The 20,817-nt window shown below is 42.9% G+C and overlaps 1 protein-coding gene across 5 annotated transcripts in view; it reads right to left on the minus strand.

The window, feature by feature from the left end:
* The window catches only part of KCNQ5 (potassium voltage-gated channel subfamily Q member 5), a 272,002-nt gene extending 261,748 nt beyond the window's left edge, over positions 1-10,254 (minus strand). For 4 of the 5 annotated variants that reach the window (XM_053938761.1, XM_053938760.1, XM_053938762.1 and 1 more), the window contains exon 1: positions 9,896-10,251. In XM_053938761.1, coding sequence (XP_053794736.1) covers positions 9,896-10,251 — 356 coding nt within the window. Of the gene's footprint in view, positions 1-9,895 lie in introns of all 5 variants that reach the window. The other variant, XM_053938763.1, reaches the window with a different exon arrangement.
* Positions 10,255-20,817: the final 10,563 nt, after the last annotated feature.

Genomic DNA, 20,817 nt, shown 5'->3' on the forward strand with positions numbered 1-20,817 from the left:
CTAGTAATTACTCTGTAAATACCTAAATATACTAATAACACCATTAAAAAGTATGTCTACAAGAATTTTCCGGACGAAAGTCAAAATTCCTTCCAAAGAGTATTTGTAATTCAGGACCATCATCGGTCTCATTGTAGCCAGCAATAACCACTCAACCCCACCCAGCAAACAAATTATTTGCAAAGACAAATCACAAGTTTAGTCAGCAGTCAGTGTGACCTTTCAGGAAGGATAACTCCCTTCCAGACAGTATCTCCAACTACTAAATGAAATCTCTGTTTTCCAAGTTAAGGGAAAAGAAATACAACTGCTTGAGCAAATTGTATTATATAAAAGCTTATAATGCCCCCAGACATTAGCAGAGCTGTTTGTCTTTTATTCTAAATTCTGCTTCATCTTTGGTCTGCAGATGTGGTTGGGACACATCAAAGAGAGAAACATGCACAGATTCATCAACTAGAAGCTGAATAAGTCACTTGAGGTCATGCACGCTTACTGTAACTAAGCATAGCTGCACCTGAAGTGTAATGGAACCTCCTTGAAGAAGAAACATGATATTAACATGTTTATTAACATGATATTAACATTTCTACTAATTGTGGCCAAAGGCACAAGAAAGGCCTGTTGAAGTGAGGTGGGGGTTGTTATCTTCTTCCAAGTAACAAGCAATAGGGCAGGAGGAAGTGGCCTCAAGATGTGCCAAGGGAGGTTTAGATTGGATATTAGGAAAAAAATTTTCACAGTAAGGATTGTCAAGCATTGGAACAGGCTGCTGAGGAAGTTATTCACTTCCCATCCCTAGAGGCATTTAAAATTTTGTGGTAGATATGGAACTCAGGGATGTGGTTTAATGGTGGATTTGGCAGTGTTAGATCTACGGTTAGACTCTACGATCTTAAACACCTTTCCCAACCTGAATGATTCTGTGATTTAATGCTTCTAAATGCTCAGAACTGCATTCAGAAGAGTCTGAAGGACAGGTCTAAGAAAAGCCCTCCTACTGCCAGCATAGGTTCTTCCTTCTTCCCTCCCTGTTGCACAGATAGCTGCAAGTAGCTCGTTCACACATGGGTTTACATTTCCTGCCATCTATGCAGATCGTTCTGCACAGAGCTGCAAAGAGCAAGACTGTGCTCCTTCCTGTGGCAATGATTCTTCTGGTACGTGTGAATAAACCTGACTCTACAGATATCAACTGCAGAGAGATGTAAACAGAAAAAGAGACTTCTTTCCTCCTAATGAATTTAGAGACTTCTTCTGACCTCAGTCAGCGTAACTTTCTTGGATGTAAAAGTGTTTTTCAAGCTGATGAATTCACTGTGTGATTTTTCTGGAAACATGGCAATTTCATTTTCTCCAGTGCTGAGATACCTGATGGGAAGAGGACATCAGCTGCATACCAGCCTGGCAGTAGTGTGGATATCACACCAGCCTCATCAAGCCAGCTTCAACTGAGCCATCACCTGTCATGTGTCCTCTGACACGGCAGTTTCACTGTTAAAAAGATGCACTGACAGAGACTTTTCTGACAGAGAGAATGGCCTACATTTTCAAACTCACTGCCAAGGACCAATGGCCCTCTATCCCCACCACCTACAGAAATGCATCCAAAGTAGTATTTCATCTTAATTTTCCCACAAAAGACCCTCTCAAGTATGTCAGGACTCTCATGCATATTCAGAAAGGCCCAGCAGTAACTTTTAAGTGCACTCCTGTCATGAAAGCTTCAAAGGGAAAGATCTGTGCATTTACTTCTAATGGGTAGTTCTCAGATACCAAAGTTATGGGTGAGCTTAGGCCACATAAAACAATTAAATTTAATGGTCCAAGAGAAGTTAGATGCTACTTCTGACTGAATGACCTCAAGACTGTGTGCAAGTGCTCTAATCTATGACACAAGTGAAATAGGAGGTATCTGAATGTGTTTGGTAGCATTTTTTTCTCAAAGCATAAGGTTTTTATTCTCTTGGTTTGAGACTCCTGGCACCAGCCTGTTCCTTCCATATGGCATCAGGTACGACTGCAATAAAAGAATTAAAACTCTACAGAAATCTCAAATGGCATTAATATGTTTGCTTGGTCAAACTATGGAGTCTCAAAGCAAGAAGGAAGCCAAGACAAACAGGAATATATTGCTTAAATCAAGTCGTGGGCAGGTACTGAACTTCCTTTCTTCATTATTTCTAATCAGTTTAAGAGCATGATTCATTTGTTAAACTTCATTCTGTACAAGTGGGGAGAAAAAAGTGAATTACCCATTGAATGCATAATAGAATAATGAAAGGAAGCTGCAGGTACTTCATGCTTTTGAAAATTATTCACTCTTCAAGAAAATGCTTAGAGACATATTTATGCCTATCTCTGTTAAGGACAACACGCACATTTATGTTTGAAGATTTTCTTGGATGAAGTCCAAATAGAAAATTTCAGATATGCCAGGCTGCAGGACTGTGTCCACCTCTGCATCACTGGACCAGACTATATATATTAAGAAATAATCACATAGTCTTTCAAGCAGAAGACACTGTCTGAAATTACACTTCAGTGCCCCAAATGACGAACGTTTTGCTGAGCTTCCTGTAACACAATTACACTGCAAGTCAGATAGCTATCACAAGATAAATCTAATGCTCAGCAGAAAATTTGAAATATTTCTTGATTAGGTGCAGCTGACCTATAAGACAGCCTTTGAACTTTTAATTAATATCTTTAAAGGAAGGGGGGGGGGGAGGTTTGCACATGAAAGGGCAACTCCTTAAAATTATTTTGCAACTGATAAACTGAACAGTTCAAGAATTTTCTACCTTGACTGACCTGTGGTGGCAATCCCTTGGGTAATCTACATCAGCTCTCTTACAGGAAATCTGTAAAACCAATTTACAAAATAAAAAATCTTGCAGAGAAAACAAGGAAAAAAAATTGCAAATTCCCCCAAACTCAGTATATTTTATATAACACATGTTTACAAGTGACTCTCAATGCATCAGCATTAACCTAAAAAACCAAGAATGCATGCTGTTAATGGTTTGAGAAATGGTTTTGGTGTTAATGTTAATGGGAAAAAGCAACATTTATTGTGAAATAAAAACATCTGCCTCATTAGGAATAACACAGTAAATTATGTCTACTATGTATACACGTTAAAGATTTTTTTCTTAGATAGTTCATGCTTTCTACTCCATCTTTTCTACCTGAGAGCAGAAAACACTATTTTGCTTCAGTTAAAATCGGTCACAAATATAATAAATTTTCACCACAGCTATTAAAAATACAGTCAGACTAGGAGTATGGAAAGAGCATTAAGTCTGAATAGGTATCATGACCTATTTTTGATTTAAAAAGTTGAACAACACAAAAACTTTAAAAAGTGTCAAGTGAAGAAAGGTGTCTAGATCTTTAAGGTATTGTTCAGGGCCTACTTTGAAAATCTGTCACACAAATAATCTCTCACAGGCCATTAAAATCTTTAAAAATTCTTTAATTAACTAAGACCACTTATTGTTTGAAAACACATATTTAATACCATATTGGAAATTCATATACCATCCCTCAGAATAAATCTATAATTTTGGGCAGGTTCTTTTATCACATGAGACCACAAAAAGTTTCCCAAGAGTCCTCACATCATACAAGACACTCAGTAAAAAAAGGCAAGAAATACCTCACCAAAGACTGGCATACCAAGAAAAATAGATCTGAGGTAGGAGTCTTATCCCCACATACAATGTTCATTGCATGGGTTTTGTGAAAGGAGAAAAAATTACAGCAAAAAGATAATTATGAAAAAGCTTTTAACTCATGTCTTGCTTTAAGAGGAAGAAGATTCTGCTTGCAAAGGTTGTAGATTAATTTGAAACTCAAATACTAACCTACTATCCACCTTCCTAAACACAATTCCTAATCTCATTTAAGAAATAAACCTTATGACAAATAGAACAAAGCCCGCATGCATGAACTTTCCCTGATCCAGTTCTTGGTGACTTTTTCACAAAGAAAGCCTTTTGCAGTCTTCTTTATAGAAAGCTGTGGATCTATTTTGATTTTTACAGAAAATTAGTCGCTTCCCCTGGATCACCATTCTGGAGTCAGAAAGTAAGGCCGGTACAAATGAGAAAATTTAGTAGATCAAGCCTCAAAAAATAAATGTGAAACAGGATTTTACTAAAATAAGCATAAACATTCGTGATACTTATCTACTGAAAATCCTGACTGAAGTGGAAAATAACTCTACAACAACAACAACAACAACAACAACAACAACAACACACAGAAAAACAAAAAATTAAACAACCCACTCCCCCCCCTCCAAAGAACAACAGCAACAAAAAAACCACCAACAAAAAACAAGCAAAAAAATAGAAGTTAGATGTTATTTAGTGCTCATGACAGGGTTCCAGGAGAGGTCTCCTGTCCATGAACAACACCAGGAAAGAGGAGGAATGAAGCATGGCTGAGCATTTAATCTTCTCTACCAATCACAAAGAAGAAAAGTGGTTGTAAAGATTGTTACATCTCCACTGCGCTGGTCAGTACACAACGACTGAGGTAGAACAAGAAAATACTGGACGTGACCATAAACATCTGTGAGTACAGCTAAGGGAAAAGCAGATATCTGCACCTGGTGCAGAATAATCCATGTATCCATTCAGGCTGGGAACCCACTGTTTGGGTGGCAGGCCCAGACAAAAGGGTATTTCTGTGGACACAGCAGGTTGAGCAAGGCAACAACATGCTTTTATCAGAAATAAGGCAAGCACCAAGCAACTATACTCGAAGACTGAGAGTGGCCGGCTAGAAAAGTTTTCTTCTCTAGTCAGCATGGCCTCACACACTAGGGCAGTCAGCTGTGATCCTTCCCAGCTGAACAGGTATGTGAAGAAGAAAGAGGAGATGCTGGAGGGCAACCAAGATACTCAGGAGTCTTGAGCTTTTGTCTTGGAGCAGTTGATGGAGCTGAGCATGTTTGGTCTGACAGAAGGGTGATGTAGTAGCAGCCTACATCTACCTGAAGGTAAATGATAAGCCATAATCTTCTCAGCAGTGACAGAACTTCTAGAAAGAGACAATTACCATAAATTGCCACTTGGGAGGTTCAGAGTGGCTCTTCCATTCTTCCCTCCTCAAGTCAAACCCCCTCTTTTTTCAACAGACAGGTGCTGCAGACCTGTAGGTTATTCAGCAAGGTGGTGGGACCTTCATCCAGGGAAATTTAGGACCTGTCTGGACAAAGCCCTCTCACCCGACTGGGAAGAGTGTATCTTCCTGCTGGACTGGGTAACTTCCTAAGGTTCCTTCAAAACAATGTGTAGGTGAGAAATATGCACATGTAGAGAATCACAGACTGCTTCAAATGCAGCACATCACTGCCAATTTATACTGAAGGGCATCTAAATATCCACTTTAATGCACTGTCCCCAAAAGAAAATGCCTACTAAGGTTTGTGTGCTACAGTTAAAGAGTTTTAAAGTTTTATCTCCTCAGTACCTAATAAGATTTGATTTGCTAGATATTTATGTCATCAACACTATTTTTTGTATATACAACATCATGTTGTTATTTGTTTTTACAAACATATAGAAGAAATATATTGTTACCCTAACAGCATCAGATTCTGACTCTGAAATGGTATCTGAAAAGATGAAACGTGTAGAGTTACCTGTAGAGCACCTGGAACTAGTTCATTAGATGCCAGAGAAAAGAAAGAAATAAAAACATTTCTCCTACTTTCAATAGCATGAGAAAAAGCAAGTCTTTTGGGTGTTGCACATGACTGGTTTTCTGGAACCTCCATTATTATACCAAGGGCACCATGTGAGGCAGCTCTGTTAGCTCAAATGCAAAGACCTGCTGTTCAACAGCCATCCTGATCATTACTGAGATATATCCTTTCTAGCAGATCTGGAAGGCTAAAATAGCTAGTTAAATCTTTGAGGGCATCATTACATTTTTTTCCAGAAGTAATTTTTCAGTCTTTTTCCACCAATAACACAAAAGACAAGAATAATACCATACAGGCTCTTGCAATTCAGCAACACTGCATCTTTTCTTCTGCAGTGCCCAATGGGGGATGTCCATGAAAACCTATCCATACAGGCCATGCAAAGTGCTACAGCCCTTGTGCACACATCCAGATGTGTGATTTGGAATTCAGAAGCTTCCAGAGCAAAGGTTGGTAGCTTTGTAAATAGAAGAACATCTCCACAACAAATGTCAAAGACTTCTGCATGGAATACATTACAAAGAAGCCAGTAAGAAACAGAAACTTTATTATTCCTGAAATAAATCCAGCATGTTAAATTAGGAAACTTATGCAACTAATTATATCCTACCAGTATAAACAGTATCAAAGAGCAGTATTTTTCTTCTGAACATCTCAAGCCATCTCATTTTCAGAATGTCAATTAAGAACAAAAATAATACAAAGCCCTTATGATAACTGAAGATGAAACCCAGAGTTAAATTTGCAACAAATCTGGAATTCCCCTTTGATCATTCTAAGGCAATGGCTGCACATTTTTATCACACCAAACAAGCCATAATAAACTGCAACAGCAACAACAGAAAGAAATCCTGTGACATCCCAAGACAATGCTTTTGAAAAGTTACAATATTGCGGCCTTTTAGTGTAAGCACACGTGTTAAATATGCACATGGCTCCATGTGTAGGTGATGCAGCATGGTATAAAGTGGTATCTGAAAAGAAGGTTTTCAAAAACTTGCAGGAAAGATCTTAAATTTTAATAGGACTTTCAATGTAAATAACTGCTGAAGTGCACAAAGAAGGATTCAAGAAACATGTCATTCATGGCTCTGCTCCCCCGCACAACTTTACTGAAATCAAAGGCCTTTGCTCAAGAGTAACTTCTTCCCCGTGCTGCAGAAGTTTGCAGAACAGCTGTCTTTTCTAGAATCTGGCAGGTCTGTATTTACAAATAAACTAACCAATAGACTTCTGAATGTAGGTCACAACACTCATTCCTTAGGTGGCTGGCCTATTTTTATCTTATTTGAAAGGGCAAGAAGAAAAAAGAAGAGCTAACTGGGCATACTTCTCAGCTCTGAAGTGTTTTTTGCTATGGGAGTGATAAATGAAAATATCACCGCAGAAATGATTTCTTATTTGTAACAAATCTTCAATTCCCTAGTTCTTATCTAAAAAACAAACACACGAATCTAAACTGCTAGACCAAAGCCTTTAAAACCAAAACTCCGTAACTACCCTTGCATTACTTCAACCTGCATATCAGAGTGAGGTTTCAGGAGACCAATGATCTACTCAAAAGGTCTCACCCCAAATAGCCCATTCCTGCAACAGAAATAGTACAGAGCTATAACGGGCTCCACTGCAGGCAAGAATAGCTTAGCAGTGGTAGAAGCACACATCTCCTCCACGTACTTTGTAATGTCTTTGCAACTCTAAGCTACACATCTCAAGACTTCTTTTTTCAAATAGTTGTGGCTTTTTTGTTATGTTTTAGTTTTTAATTCTGTAAGAAAGTCTGTTTTCCAAGATGCAACTATATTTGATCAAGTGGCTGGAAAAAAATGAGCCTGGAATGCCATAAATATTATCCTATTATCTGACTGTGATTAAATCAGAATTATACAAATACATTAAAATAATTTGTAGACTGGCAATAAGGATGGCTATCAAATTGAACTCCAATGGAACTTCAAATGCACCTTAAATACTGTATCAGTGACAGATACTTTAAGGTAATATTATTACTAGGTGTCTTATACTACAGTAAGGTTTCAAGCTCTTTCACACAGCTCTGTTCAGATAAAAGATGTAATGCTGGCAATACATTTGCCAAAATTGCCATTTGCAATTAAAAATTAAAACTGGCACTCTTTCTATGCAGGCAATTATCTAAACGCAGCTGGCAATCTTCCTTGTTTACAGCACTGCTGTGTCATGACTACCCTCCGTTTGGAAATTTACCACCTTTTTTTTTTTTTTTTTTTTTTTAAAGGTTTAAATTTGTCAGCTGCATTTCCCACTTGAACTTTTCTGGTTTTAGATATTTTTATTATGAACTCAAACAAAAAGGTCCAAAACTATAATTTGCATATTTTGTATGGCAACTTCAGTCACTGCTGTAAAATTATTCCTAGTACATATTTTGGTGTTTGTTGCAATACTAATTTACATCCATCTAGGCCACAGGAAAACACCTGTAAGAACCCAGACAGCAAAATGTACCAAATAAATGCCGTCCAAGAAGAACATTTTTGGGTGTAAGAGTAGATTTTCAGAGTAAACAGAAATAATAGGAAGATCCTCTAAGTGGACAAAAATCCTTTTACTGAATAATATATGACATTAAGCATATTTCTACTACTTGCTATCTATAGTAATTGTCATCTACTAAATGAATCTATGCACAAAGTATCTTATTAATCAGACTGCCATGTTTTTGGCACCGCTTTACTTACAACAGCTGCTGTTAAAGTAAGGTTTGAGGGTTCCCCTGCTGCTGGGAGAGGAGCACTCTTTATGCTGTCAAACAGCTTTTAGGGAACAGTTGCTTTTTTAGCCAAGATGCTGCAGCCGCTAGCTTGATTCCATGACTGTTATGGAACAAATACAGTTACTTATAGCATATCAGTTAAATATTCTAATTCATTTATGAGGCATTTCCTGTAGTCAAACATAACAATAAATTGTATTATATCCCCAATACAGTAATGCTTAACTTCCTTCCTCTGTAATTGATCACGTTTTCACCTATAAATATGATCCACTGTCACAACTCCTTGACAGACTTTGTAGCATGTTTTGCTCAGCCATTGAAAAGGATTCTGAGTAGGGCCTTTCCCCCGAATATTACCAAAACCCATAAAAACAGTGGACTGCTAATGAACTGAGGAACATGGCTGACCCCAAGGATACTGCAAGCAGTGACAGCCACGGGTCCCCTCCCACAGGTGTCCCGGGCAAGCCCTTGAAGTTAAAGCAGCACAAGTTTCGCAGCGCGGTGACAGTACCGCTCTCCACTGAGCGATGGGACCGAACATATATTTCCGTCACGGGCTTTTTCAGGATGAGTGCGACAGAAACCGCCACTTGCTAAGATCAAAGCTCAGCAGCGGCAGGCACCGGCGGAGAAGCCGCTCGCTGCACGCTGCCAGCGGCAGGTGGCCGCACCTGAGGCGCGGCATCCCGCGGCGCCGCGCACCCGCGGCGAGCACCCGCGTGGGAAGGCGCCGTCACCGCACTCCCTTCGAGGCGGGGACCAGGCGCGCCCGGAAAACACTCAGAAGGCAGAACCGAGCGCTGCGGTTCCGCGGCGGTAACTTTTCAAACCGCGCGGCGCTCGGTGTCCGCTCGGCAGGACAGGCGCCGCGGGTACCCAATGCTGGAGTACCTAATGCGCCCCGCCATCGCGGGGAGGACCCGGTAGCCGCCGGCACCCCTCGCTCCGTCTAATCTCGAGGCCGGCGTGTGGCATCAGCGGGAGCACCGCGCAGTCTCCCCCCGCGCCACCCGGCTGGCTCGGGCGCCCGGGAGACCGGCGAGCATGTGCTCCCCGCCGTGCTCCCCTGCGGTTCTCTCTGCCGGGTGAACCGAGCTTTCCACGCATCACCTCCCACCCAGGGCTGCGCGGGATTTCCCGCCGCCCGCGGAGAGCCGCGCCGCAGGTGGCAGCGGCTCCCGCGCCTCCGCTGACTCCTCCCGGGCACTTTCGGCGCGCCTCGCTGGGTACTCGTCTTCCCCGTGTCCCGGCACGGAGTGATGCCCGAGGACCAGAGGGGCAGGCAGGGAGGTACGCGCCGCGCCGTGCGGCAGGGCGCTGCTCAGGACAGGTGCGGGCAGCAGCCCGTGGAACACGGGACGGGTCGGGGCACGACAGGACGGGACGGGAGGAGAGGGGAGCGGGTCGGTACTCACACGAAGGCGTGATAGACGAAGGCCCATCCGCGGGGCCGCTCCAGCACGTTGTACAGGTAGTTCTGCAGGCGGCGGTACTTGGCGTTCCTGCGGCAGCTCGGTCCGCTGCTGTAAGACAGCGGCTTCCCCAGCAGGCTCATGCGGGCTCCGTGCTTCCCGCGGCGGCCCTCCCGCAGCCCGGCGGGGGCGGCCGCGCCGCCGGTGCCCAGGAGCAGCAGGCCGTCGCCGCGGGCCGCTGAGCTCGTCAGCGCCCTGCCCCGGCCCGACTCCACATCCTTCATGCCAGCTGCCGCGCCGCTCTTCACCCAGAGCCCCGCGGAGCCGCCCTCCTCCCCGCCGCCGTGGTTGCGGGGCATGGCATCACCCCGGGCGCCGGAGCGGGCGCCGGGGCCGCGGCGGAGCAGGGCGCGGGCGGCGGCGGCCAGGCACCCCGCGGCAGCAGCCCGCAAGAGGCAGCGGGGGCCGAGGGTCTCCGGGCGGCGCCCGCGGGGCGCGGGGGCGCGGGCCACTTTGGGCGCCCGGCGCGGCGGGCCGGCCTGCGGCAGCTTCGCGGGGGCCCCGGCGAGGGAGCGGGCGCCCCCCCGGGCGCGCTCTCCTCCCGGGCGGCGGGGCCCCGCCGCCGGTCCCCGCAGCGCCGCCCGGCGTGGCTCCGCGGCCCGGGACGGGGAGGAGGGAGGGAGGGCAGCTCCTCGCGGCTCCGGCGGAGAGGCCGCGGCTCGGCGGTGCCCGTCGCCGCCCGCTCCCTCGCTGCCTCCCGCGTCGTTTGGCTCGGCCGGGCCGGGCAAGCTGTTGCTCTCGCTCCGAGCGGCGGAGAAAGTCGGCGAGGCAGGCGGGCCGGTGGGGGCAGGCGGGGGCCGCGCCGCTGGGAGCCTTCGCGTCCCGGGGAGAGAGCGGCAGAGACAGCGGCAGTGCCCGCGGTGAGGAGGGCGGCGAGCGGCTGGCGGGACGCGGCGCCCGCGTTCTACGCGCGCTCCCGGGAAATGTCCATGTAAGTCCGAGAAAGTAACAAAACTGCCGTAAGTCCCGGCGGCGGCGCGGGGGAGGATCGGCCGGCGGCGGGACCCCACTGCGGGCAGGGAGCGCGGCCGGCCCGGGCGGGGCAGCGCAGACGAGCCGCCGGGTGTCCCCCCGAGGGGGCGGCGTGGCCCGGCACGCCGCTCCGGCGCTTCCGCCGTGTCCCGGACTCGTGCGGCGGCGAGACAGCAGATCCCAAGGGCAGCGGCGGGCCTGCCCTTCCTGCGGGCTCTCCCACGGCCCCCGTCAGCTCCGGCCCCGGCGCGGTGCGGCCGGAGCGCAGCGGTGCCGCCGCTCGGTGCCCGCGCTGCGCCGAGACAGCGATGCTCCCCCTGCCGAGCGCGGCCCTTTTACGCCCCGCCGCATCAAGGTGAGCTTGCGGAAAAAAACACCACCCACCCCGGCACCCGCAGGCGCGGCCGCACCGCGCCCGCTTTGCCGGTGGGTTATCTCCCGTGCTCGGCGGGCGATCCCCGGTCATCCCCCAACACTCCCCCCGCACCCCGCGGCCGCCTGCTGCGGGCAGTCGCCGCCCGTGCCGCTCCTGGGGCCGCAGCTCGGCATGCCTGGGAGCCCCGCGCTGCCCCGGGGACAGGACGAGCCACCCCGGCACTTCAGCACTTCAGACGAGAAATAGCTGCGTGTCACTGGTTTTGCAGTCTGAGCTCCACGATGTGAAAATGTGACACAAATTCCTGAAGTGTTAATGAAAAACAGTAAGGTGTATGGTAATGTTAAGCGAAATTCAATAGAAACATTCAGAAATTAATTCTCGGGTTTTTTTTTCCTTTGTGCTCTCTAGTTAGAGGCCAGGCTCTCAAGCTTTGGTTAAGGGATGGTCTTCAACTCCCAGAAAAGAAGAAACTGTGAGACTCATTTCATGTTCTGGCAGTGAACATTAACTTGTGCCCCTACTCATGCATCTAATACATACATCACCAGTACTAATTCATTGCTACAATGTGTCCAACGCCATTCAATCAGATGTCTTTAAATGACGAGTTTAAACTTCCTGTCTTCGTTACACTTTCTCCTCCACTGCAGGCCAGTTCAGACAGGAACTTTCTAACATGTGAACCACAGTGGCCACTCAGACTCGTGATAAGGGATGGCAGAAACAGCACACATGTCAAAACAGATGTTAAGTAGTTGATACAACTATCCACAGAAATCCCATTAATATTTAAGCTTTCCAGTGGCACATATCTACTCTTCTTTCTTTGAATTGTAAATTGGGTTAGTTAATCCTTCATTTACTACTTGTTTGCATTTCCCTGGTTGATATACGCAAGTGTTTATACTCTTCATTTTTCTCACCCCTGTGTACTCATTTACAGCTGAAGATGTACAGCATGCCTTTACCATCAGCCACTCCTTCAGAACCATACTTAGATTTAAACTCTAGTGGCCTTAGTCACTTGATTTGAGGGCTCATACTCAAATTCTGGAAAGCCAAACTTCAACTGAGAGCACATGGTCCAACCCACTGAGCCAGGCCTCTGTCCCAGGGGCATTAACCCTTGAGCTTTGTTTAATTGCTGGGGTGGGCAATGGCACAGCTCACAGCAACACATGTGCATCACTGTTGATAGGACTGAGGCTTTAAACTGAGGATTGGGCCAATAAACTATGAGCATTACTGAACTCCAGTTCCTGATGTACTTTTTGTGATCCATTAAGAAATATTGTTATAATTCTGTGCCCTCTAGTGGTGCTTAAAATCATCAATTAATTTAAATAATCATAAGGAAAACAGTCTGTGAGCGCAAGTTGAGCCAATATTGAAATGTAGCCGTAGATTCCAGAAGAACTAGAAGCTAACAAAAGCAATACACTTAGTGATGAATTATTTTATTTTTTACAATGTGGGAACAAGTGTATTTTCCCATCTGTTATCTGTTATTAAATAAATCCTTTAAAAAGTATATGTTATGAGAAGGCATTTATGGTAATTAATCTAATCCCTACTTGTTCATATGTCAGATAACCAGAGCATGATCTGCTGGTTGAATACGGAGAGCATTAGCACCCAGGCAGCTGCCAGCCCTCTGGCAGGCAGAGGGGCTGTGCTCTGTAACAAAGCTAGTCCTCATCTAAGTATTTATTGCAAAATACAGGTCTGCATTTATAGGACAACAAATTCCCCTGATATTTTGCCTTCAGACTATATAATACCTGCAGAGATGAGTCATGTGAAATTCTAGCATGTCCGCATGGTCCAAGGTCATCCTGGGTTCAGATGTCAGTAAGAGGATCTACTTGACGAAATCTCCAAGGCAAGAACATCCCAAGGAATCTTGACTTCTCAAGGCTGCAGGTACAGTATATCACACCTGCAGAGGGACAAGGAAAATGACATGCTAAAGTGCAGCTTTAGAGTCACTATTACTGTGCTTTATGGCAAATTCTGACAGAATTTAAAAAAAACAGAGACTCAAGATTGCATTGCATTTTCCAAATGTGTACATCAAATGTTACATATCCTGACTTTTGGAAGGATCAGCTGATACATATAATCTTTTTTGATCAGGAACCAAATGTCACATATGTTTGGTATTTTCAGGGTTTTCTTCCCAATGAGTTACTTCTTTTGATATATTGTCTTACATCAGTGTTTCTGGTTTTCTTTTAATTAAAGAGAGGAAGCAATTTAAACAGCAGTGGTAGTCTCTTATTCCCTTATTTATAAGTTGCTGGAGCATGTACACTTCTAAGGCATCTACTAGGGCAGTTTTGGAGCTAGCTACACTAGAATTTTAAGCAAGCCTTCACAATGACTAAGTTTGCAAATAAGTAACAGGAATACTGACATACACTTGATTTAATTATGACACCGGGTAGATACTAATAGAAGAAGAATTTTGTTACAGGGTAAAAACAAAGAGGGAAAGGAAGACCAGCCATGTTGGAGGACACTGACCAGAGTTCAGGAGGCCCAGTTCACTGCTCTGCTCCATGTTGCCAGGACAGATAGGATCTGGAGCCTATCCACACCAAATCCAAAATACCTGGGCATGTAGTTGCCTCAAGTGACTGACAGATGCTTACTGAGCTGATGAAAACTAGCTGAACACCTATGTGCAGCTTTTAATATTTATATGGATTTGAAGAATTTCTCTTTGTGCCTGAATTACATATCTGTCACAGGGGGTGGTAGCAATTTTTTCACAGAGAGAGGGATTGTTAACATAAATTTATGAAACAGTGTAAGATGCTCAAAAGCAGCAAAAGAGGGAACAGTAGAAATCACGTACACACTGTGGCTGTTTGAAGCAGAAAAGCAAGCCAGAGTGCAAGCTGGAAGGCCTCCGTAGCAACACCTTGCAAAGGTCAGTTTACTGTGGTATCATGTTTTGAGTTCATTTGAGTTCCTTGTTAATAACCTTTTTCACGTTATATAATAGTGCAAGGTATCATGTATGCTCTAGTTTTGCATCTCTTTGTAAGATTTTTAGCTCTCTGCCTAATTGTATGGAGGAGGGGATACTCACAGCTATTCTTGGTGACAAGCGTACAAGAGTCAGGAATAAGATTTCAAAGCACATAGGTGTTTGGAAGAATTAATTTATTATGTTGACCTGTTATTTAGCCTATAATACATGGTATGCACCTCCAGGAAAACCCAAATCAAGCATCACTATTGTATAATAAACCATAAGCAAAATGTCAGATGAGGTGAACAGCATGTTAGAATGCACATTATACACTGTCCAGCCAGCAATGTAAGATGCTCACAGCTGTAGCAGGGCTCTGATATTAATATTAAAAGTTTTGGAATATATTGCAGTCATATTCCAAGATGTTGAGATATTCTCCTGCAAGATTTTTTCACAGAAATTAAAGAAGCAAGACTGTCAATAGCATGAGGCATTCATATACTGAACTCAGCAGAAAGGATGGCACATCCTTCCCTTCTTCATGAGATCCCTTAAGCCTGAACTCAAGGGAGTTAAAATAAATTTAGTCTGGTATCTCAATTATGTGTTGATTTTGATGTTCACCTGCTATGAGGTGCCAACTTTGAGGAACACCTGCCTCCACAAAGACCTGTGACCAGACTTTCATTCCAAGCAGTCCTTCTCTGTGTTACTACCAGTGCAGGCTAAATGAATCAGAAAACAAGCCCATGGGTGGCTCACTCACAGTACCTGTGCCTACTTGGCTGCAGGTATGCTAGAAACACTTCTGCCTGGTAACTACACCTATAAAAATCAAGGCCAGTTCCCAAACTGTAAGTAATGGACCCTTCCTCTGCCAGCAGCTGTTTTCTCTTCCCAGGTGGAAGAACAGTGCGGCCTCCTCTCCTCGCCTGGCCGTGATCAATGGCAGAAATTCCAGGCCTTCTCTGCTGACTGGCCTGTCTGGAAAAATGTTCAGTTTGCTCCCTGACTTCTAGTATTTCCTGTTACTCATCAGATATTAATCCCTGATAAGGGAATTAATTTATTCAATTGATTCCTACTTAAAGAAATAGCTAAACACTGTCCATAATAAGGCCTACCTCCATGTAAGTCATTATCTGACCCCAAGACGTGCTCTCCTAAATGGCTCTACTACTCATCTCCTTTATTTCCTCTTTCACCTTCTGGTTATTTTTTATGGTTTTGTTTGTTTATTTGTTTGTTTGTTTACTATTTTGTGGTCCTTCCTTCCTTCCTGCCTTCCTGCCTTCCTGCCTTCCTGCCTTCCATGATGCACCTATCTGGACTCCCAAACAAGCAGTCTGGTGACAAAACAAAGGCATAAGTCTTCAAAGGTGCAAACCCTGCCACAGACCACTATCACACTTTAATCTAGCAAAACAAGTCATGTGAGAAAGAAAAGAAAAAGAAAATAGAAAATAAAAGAAAAGAAAAGAAAAGAAAAGAAAGAAAAGAAAAGAAAAGAAAAGAAAAGAAAAGAAAAGAAAAGAAAAGAAAAGAAAAAAAAAAAAAAAAAAGAGAAAAGACAAAACCAGAGTGTATACCGAGAACTGCAGAGCAGTTTACAGCCCTAAACTGGGAATATAATGTAAAAAGAATAGAATATGAATGTTGGTTTTTTTGGTTTTTTTTTTGTTTTTTTTTTTTTTTCCAGATAGAATGGTTTGTTTTCTCGGAATACATGGATTTTCAAAATAATACTCCCCGAAATACCTAGAAGTTCTGAAAAAAAACATGCCAATCAAAAATGTCAATGTTTATTGCAGATTTTATAACTTAACAGTTTCTACATGGGAAAATAGATCCTTGGGATATTGTCTTCAAAACTGCTTGTTTTCAAGCAGAAGAGTATAATTTGGTTAGCTTGCATGTCAGCAGTTCCTTCCAGCAGGCATGATAACAACCCACAGCAGACTTGAAAAAATCCTGCAAGGTCAGAATACAGATACTTAGAAATTCAGAAAGAGGATTTTTTTTTCCCCAGTTTTCTAGTGCAGGAAAGATCTTGTTGTTGTTTGGACTTATTTCTGGTTTCTTTTGGTATGGAGAAAATATTTCGTGAAAGCTTAGTTTGATCCCTAGAGTTAGCAAACTTTCTTTAAAACACAGTGATATCTCATCTTAGGCATCCAGAGATGTACCTGAAAAAAGCTGGTGGCAGATAAAATATCAAAATATATGAGGTGTATCTCATTATGAGCTTTTCCTTTAAACTACAGTGACCTTTATTATTTATCTAACATGGACTTCTGGCCATCTCCTCTCTCTTCATCTCTGCACATCTCTTCCACTTCTACTATGGCAGCTCTGATTTTGAAAATTCCCATCTGACTGCGGCCTATTCTTTGAAGCATTGACATTTTTGGACATTAATATTTTAGAATCACCTAATTTTTTCTCCTTCGAAAATGTGTAGAAGCACTTCAGTCTTCACTTGATCCAACTGGAATCTAATTTGCATTTATCTTGTTTGTTTCTATATACTAACTAGTAGATAGCAGAGATGTGCTCACCTTTACACTCCATGGTTAAATAATTTTAATAAAAGTCTGTGCAGAGTACCATGGAGGGAGCCAACTGCTTCAGGTGCTCTTGCCTTACAGTTCTTATACTTCAGAACTGCTGAGCATCTCCAGATATTGCTCCTGGGCAGCAGAGCCATGTTGAGGCTGGAGGGAGTGCTCTGACCACTGGGACAGGTTGGCAGCACCACTGATTTCACATATGGGACACAAGAGGAGATGCTGTCTGTGTGCTTCTGGAGAGTTTAAAAGGTTCCATGTTTGGTGCCCTGGCTTCTCTGACCCTCCTGTGAAGATGCTGATACACTTCATGTATTATTGAGATGGCCTAGTCCTATCATAGGAGTCTGGTTTCTGCTCTTGAAATAGGACTTAAAATTTTAGGGGCTAAAGCACAGAGTTTACTGTCATCTAAAGTCTTTCTGAAGTTCTAAGAGGGATTTTATATTGTCTAAAGATCATCAGTTGTTCATTTGCATACAAATGCTCTTGCATCTGAAGTTTTATTTATAGCATAAATGCAGGACATAAACCCAAATTATTGTAATTCATTGTAACTGAAGTAATATTCTTTCTAAATTAGACATTTAATCACTAACCTAATATATTCTGAAGGTGCATTTTAAAATAAAAAAAAATACACTGCCCCTTTTCATAAAGTTGTAGAGATATTTGTCCTTTTTGATGTGCTGGTTCAAATAATTTGACAGCATCTATGATTCTCAAAGGATTTGAATAAGATGTGCCCTCTGAGTGACTCAGGTGACATAACAAGAACCTACTCATAAGCTAGAAGCACCACAGAAAGCAGCAATAGATGAGAACTCTGGCAGTGTGTGCTTCCATCAGTGTATCAGAGGACAGGCTGGAAACCTTCAGTAAGAACAGCATGCGTGAGACTCCTCCTTTCTATCACTGTGTTCCTGTTGGATTCAGTGAGATTCATTCCTGTCATGAGGTGAACTATAAAGAGATGGAGGCAAGAGTGTCTAAGGTCGATAGGGCCCTTAAGAGCTCCTGTTGGACAAGTGAAGACACTCAGTTGGAGCTGTTGGAACCATAGCACTTCAGAAAAAAATACCTTCTTTTGCTTCTACAGGCATGGTTAGGCACTTAAACATGTTCTTAAATCTCATCCTCAAGCATGCACTTCAGAAGTCTTAATCAGGAGAAAGGTGAAAAACAAGAAAGGAAATGTTAAGAGGAATCTAGGTGATCTAGTGAGGCCGTAAGACAGGAACAACAGTGAGAGAATTTACAACAGATAAGCAGGAATTATAAACATGGGGAATGAGATGATAGTTCAGAACAGGGTTTTTCCCCACAATGCTCAAAGGGATGATCTAACAGTATCACTAGAGAAAGGCTGGAAGTAATTATTTTGCTTCAAAATGGAACAAAATTAAAGCTGTGATATATCTAAAGCTATCTTGTTTTATGTATCTGCATATATCATTGTCTGCAAGGAAACATAGAAGCCAAAAGTGGGTTTTAATATCCTTGTAGGCTGGGGAGCGGATAATTAAATGCTATAGACCAGACTTACTAGGCAAATATTTGCATGAAAAAGAAGATGTACAAATATAGGTATAAGGAAAAATCCACAATCTTTTACCATGAGGATGATCAGACACTGGCATAGGTACCCATATAGGTTGTGAAATCTCTGTTCTTGGAGTTTTCAAAGCTTAGCAGGCCTCAAGGAACCTGACATAAATTTGAGTTGGGCAGGTTGAAATAGATGACCTCTAGAAGTTCTTTCCAATCTAAAATATTCCATGAGTCTAGATGACCTTGGGCAATGAATACTTTATGACCTACCCTGTGAAATAAAAACCCATTGATAAGTTTGACCTGGTCAATACCCTAAGGACACGTAAGCATCTATCACTGCTGATACCCTGCCCCTGCTGCAAAATCACAAACCTTACGTGCAGGGGGCAGAGGGTTGAAAGGATAGCAGTGGTATCTGCCTTCGATGTAATAGCTCCTCCAATTGCCTCTCTAAAAAGGAGAGAGGAGCAGAGAGAATGACAGGAGAATGAGCAGGGAGAGGCATCATAGCACAGTCCCATGTGAGCATAACCCTGAAGAACAGCACAAGACCAGGTGCCTGCCCTGTCTCCACCATGGGTCCCAACTCCCTGCAGACTTTGCTTTCCTTACTCCAGCCCTCCCTGCTATAGCAAACATCCTTCCTTTTCTCATCTCCTTCTTTTCCTTGTGAGATGGTTTGAACTTGGCTGAAATTTTTGCAGCATGACTTTTCAGTATCAAAAGATTGTGGGTGATGATTCGCTGGAAACATTATTATCCACAAATAAAACAAAGCATTTTATTTTATTTTTTATAAGGGACTAGTTATTTTAATTGCCCTACATAGTGACCCATTTAAAGAAAGCATTGAGTGCTCCCAATTTGAATATCATGTTTTTGTTAACATTTCCCTGCTAGGGTGTTGAAATCTCTAGCCCTTTTTGAAAATCCTGATCAAACTTTACCTCTGGTTAATAGGACATTCCCATTAAACCCATTTATGTTGTTTAATTTAAATAGGGGTCAAATCCTGCCTCTATTTTGTTATTCTGCCTGAAGACTTTTATTCTGCAGGGAGGTTCATTGGTTCCAACTAATGAGAAGAAGAAAACTACCAGCTCAAGTTGATGATACCATAAATGCTTGGAATGAAAATTAAACATTATTATTAGCAACTTTCAGCAGGGTTTAAAGTGTTGAAACTTAACCTTGTCATGTGGATCCCTACCACTTAACTTTAATGAGTAACCAGTAGCAGGAGAGTTTCCTATATCGTGTGTGCAGTAGCTGCTGAAGAGAGATATGACATATTATCTAGATTGGTTTATAGAATCAACTATCCTATCACTGCCATAAAGACGGAAACTAGAAATTTAAGCCATTATCTTCTAAAAGGTTCACTATAAAACTGTGGTTCTAAAATTGTTTTTATAGTGTAAAGATCACATACTGGAAGCAGAACTCTTACATATTTCAAAAAGAAATGATGGCCTAAGTGATAAACACGGGTGGTAAGTAAAACCAACAAGCAGCCTTTATAACTCAGTCATAAAATGGTTATCATAATTATTCTATCTTCTTTATGTTAGATACTGATAGAAAACCTTGTTTTCATTTTTTTTTCTTCTTCTTCTTTAAAATGTTTCACAGAGCATTTGGAGCAGAATGGAGAAATAGCTGAAAGCTTAGAGATGAGTGTTTTGGAACATTTTGCAGAGCACAGTGTCTGGGGCCATAAACACACGATTCAGTTGTAACCTAAAATATCTTATTGAAGTTGTTCTTTCCATTCACTGTCTCTTTCCATATTTAAATCCATACAGATAAGGATACTCTCAATTTCCAGAGTGAATCTGTACACTTGAGTAGTGCAACAGTGGAGGCAGTTTCCTGCTGAAACAAATGGGCTTCGGAAAGTAATAAACATTTTATTACTTATTTCCGCTCAACTGACAAGAAATTACCAACTTTATTTTCAAAAGAGAGGAGCATTTGAAATGCTGAGGACAATTTTGGAAGACCAGTGTTGCTTTAGACCCCAAGTAATCTTGATTAGGATCTTATTCCCTGTTATGAAACAAACAGGTTTTCTTTCATTAATATGGTATGTGACAATATTTTTTGCACATTGCTTTTGGTTGAGGAGCCTTATTAAAGGCATTTTGGGTTCATGCTCAGTTAGTAGTAATAATTTCCACTGTGTAACCTTACCTTCTCTTGCATAATTATTTGCTGCCCACTGAAGCGGCACATTCTCTTCCTAAAGCACATCTTTGAAAGCAAACAATGTGCTTTTAAAAAAGGGGGGAAAAAATACAGTAAAACACACATTATGGAGATGCTCCTCAACCATGAAGACACTAAACATTTCACTTCACTTAAGACATCCCAAGCGTCTGCTTTAGAAAGCTGGAGCTGGTAAACTGAG

This window comes from Vidua chalybeata, chromosome 3, assembly GCF_026979565.1.
Source record: "Vidua chalybeata isolate OUT-0048 chromosome 3, bVidCha1 merged haplotype, whole genome shotgun sequence".
Classification (NCBI taxonomy): Eukaryota; Metazoa; Chordata; class Aves; order Passeriformes; family Viduidae; genus Vidua; species Vidua chalybeata.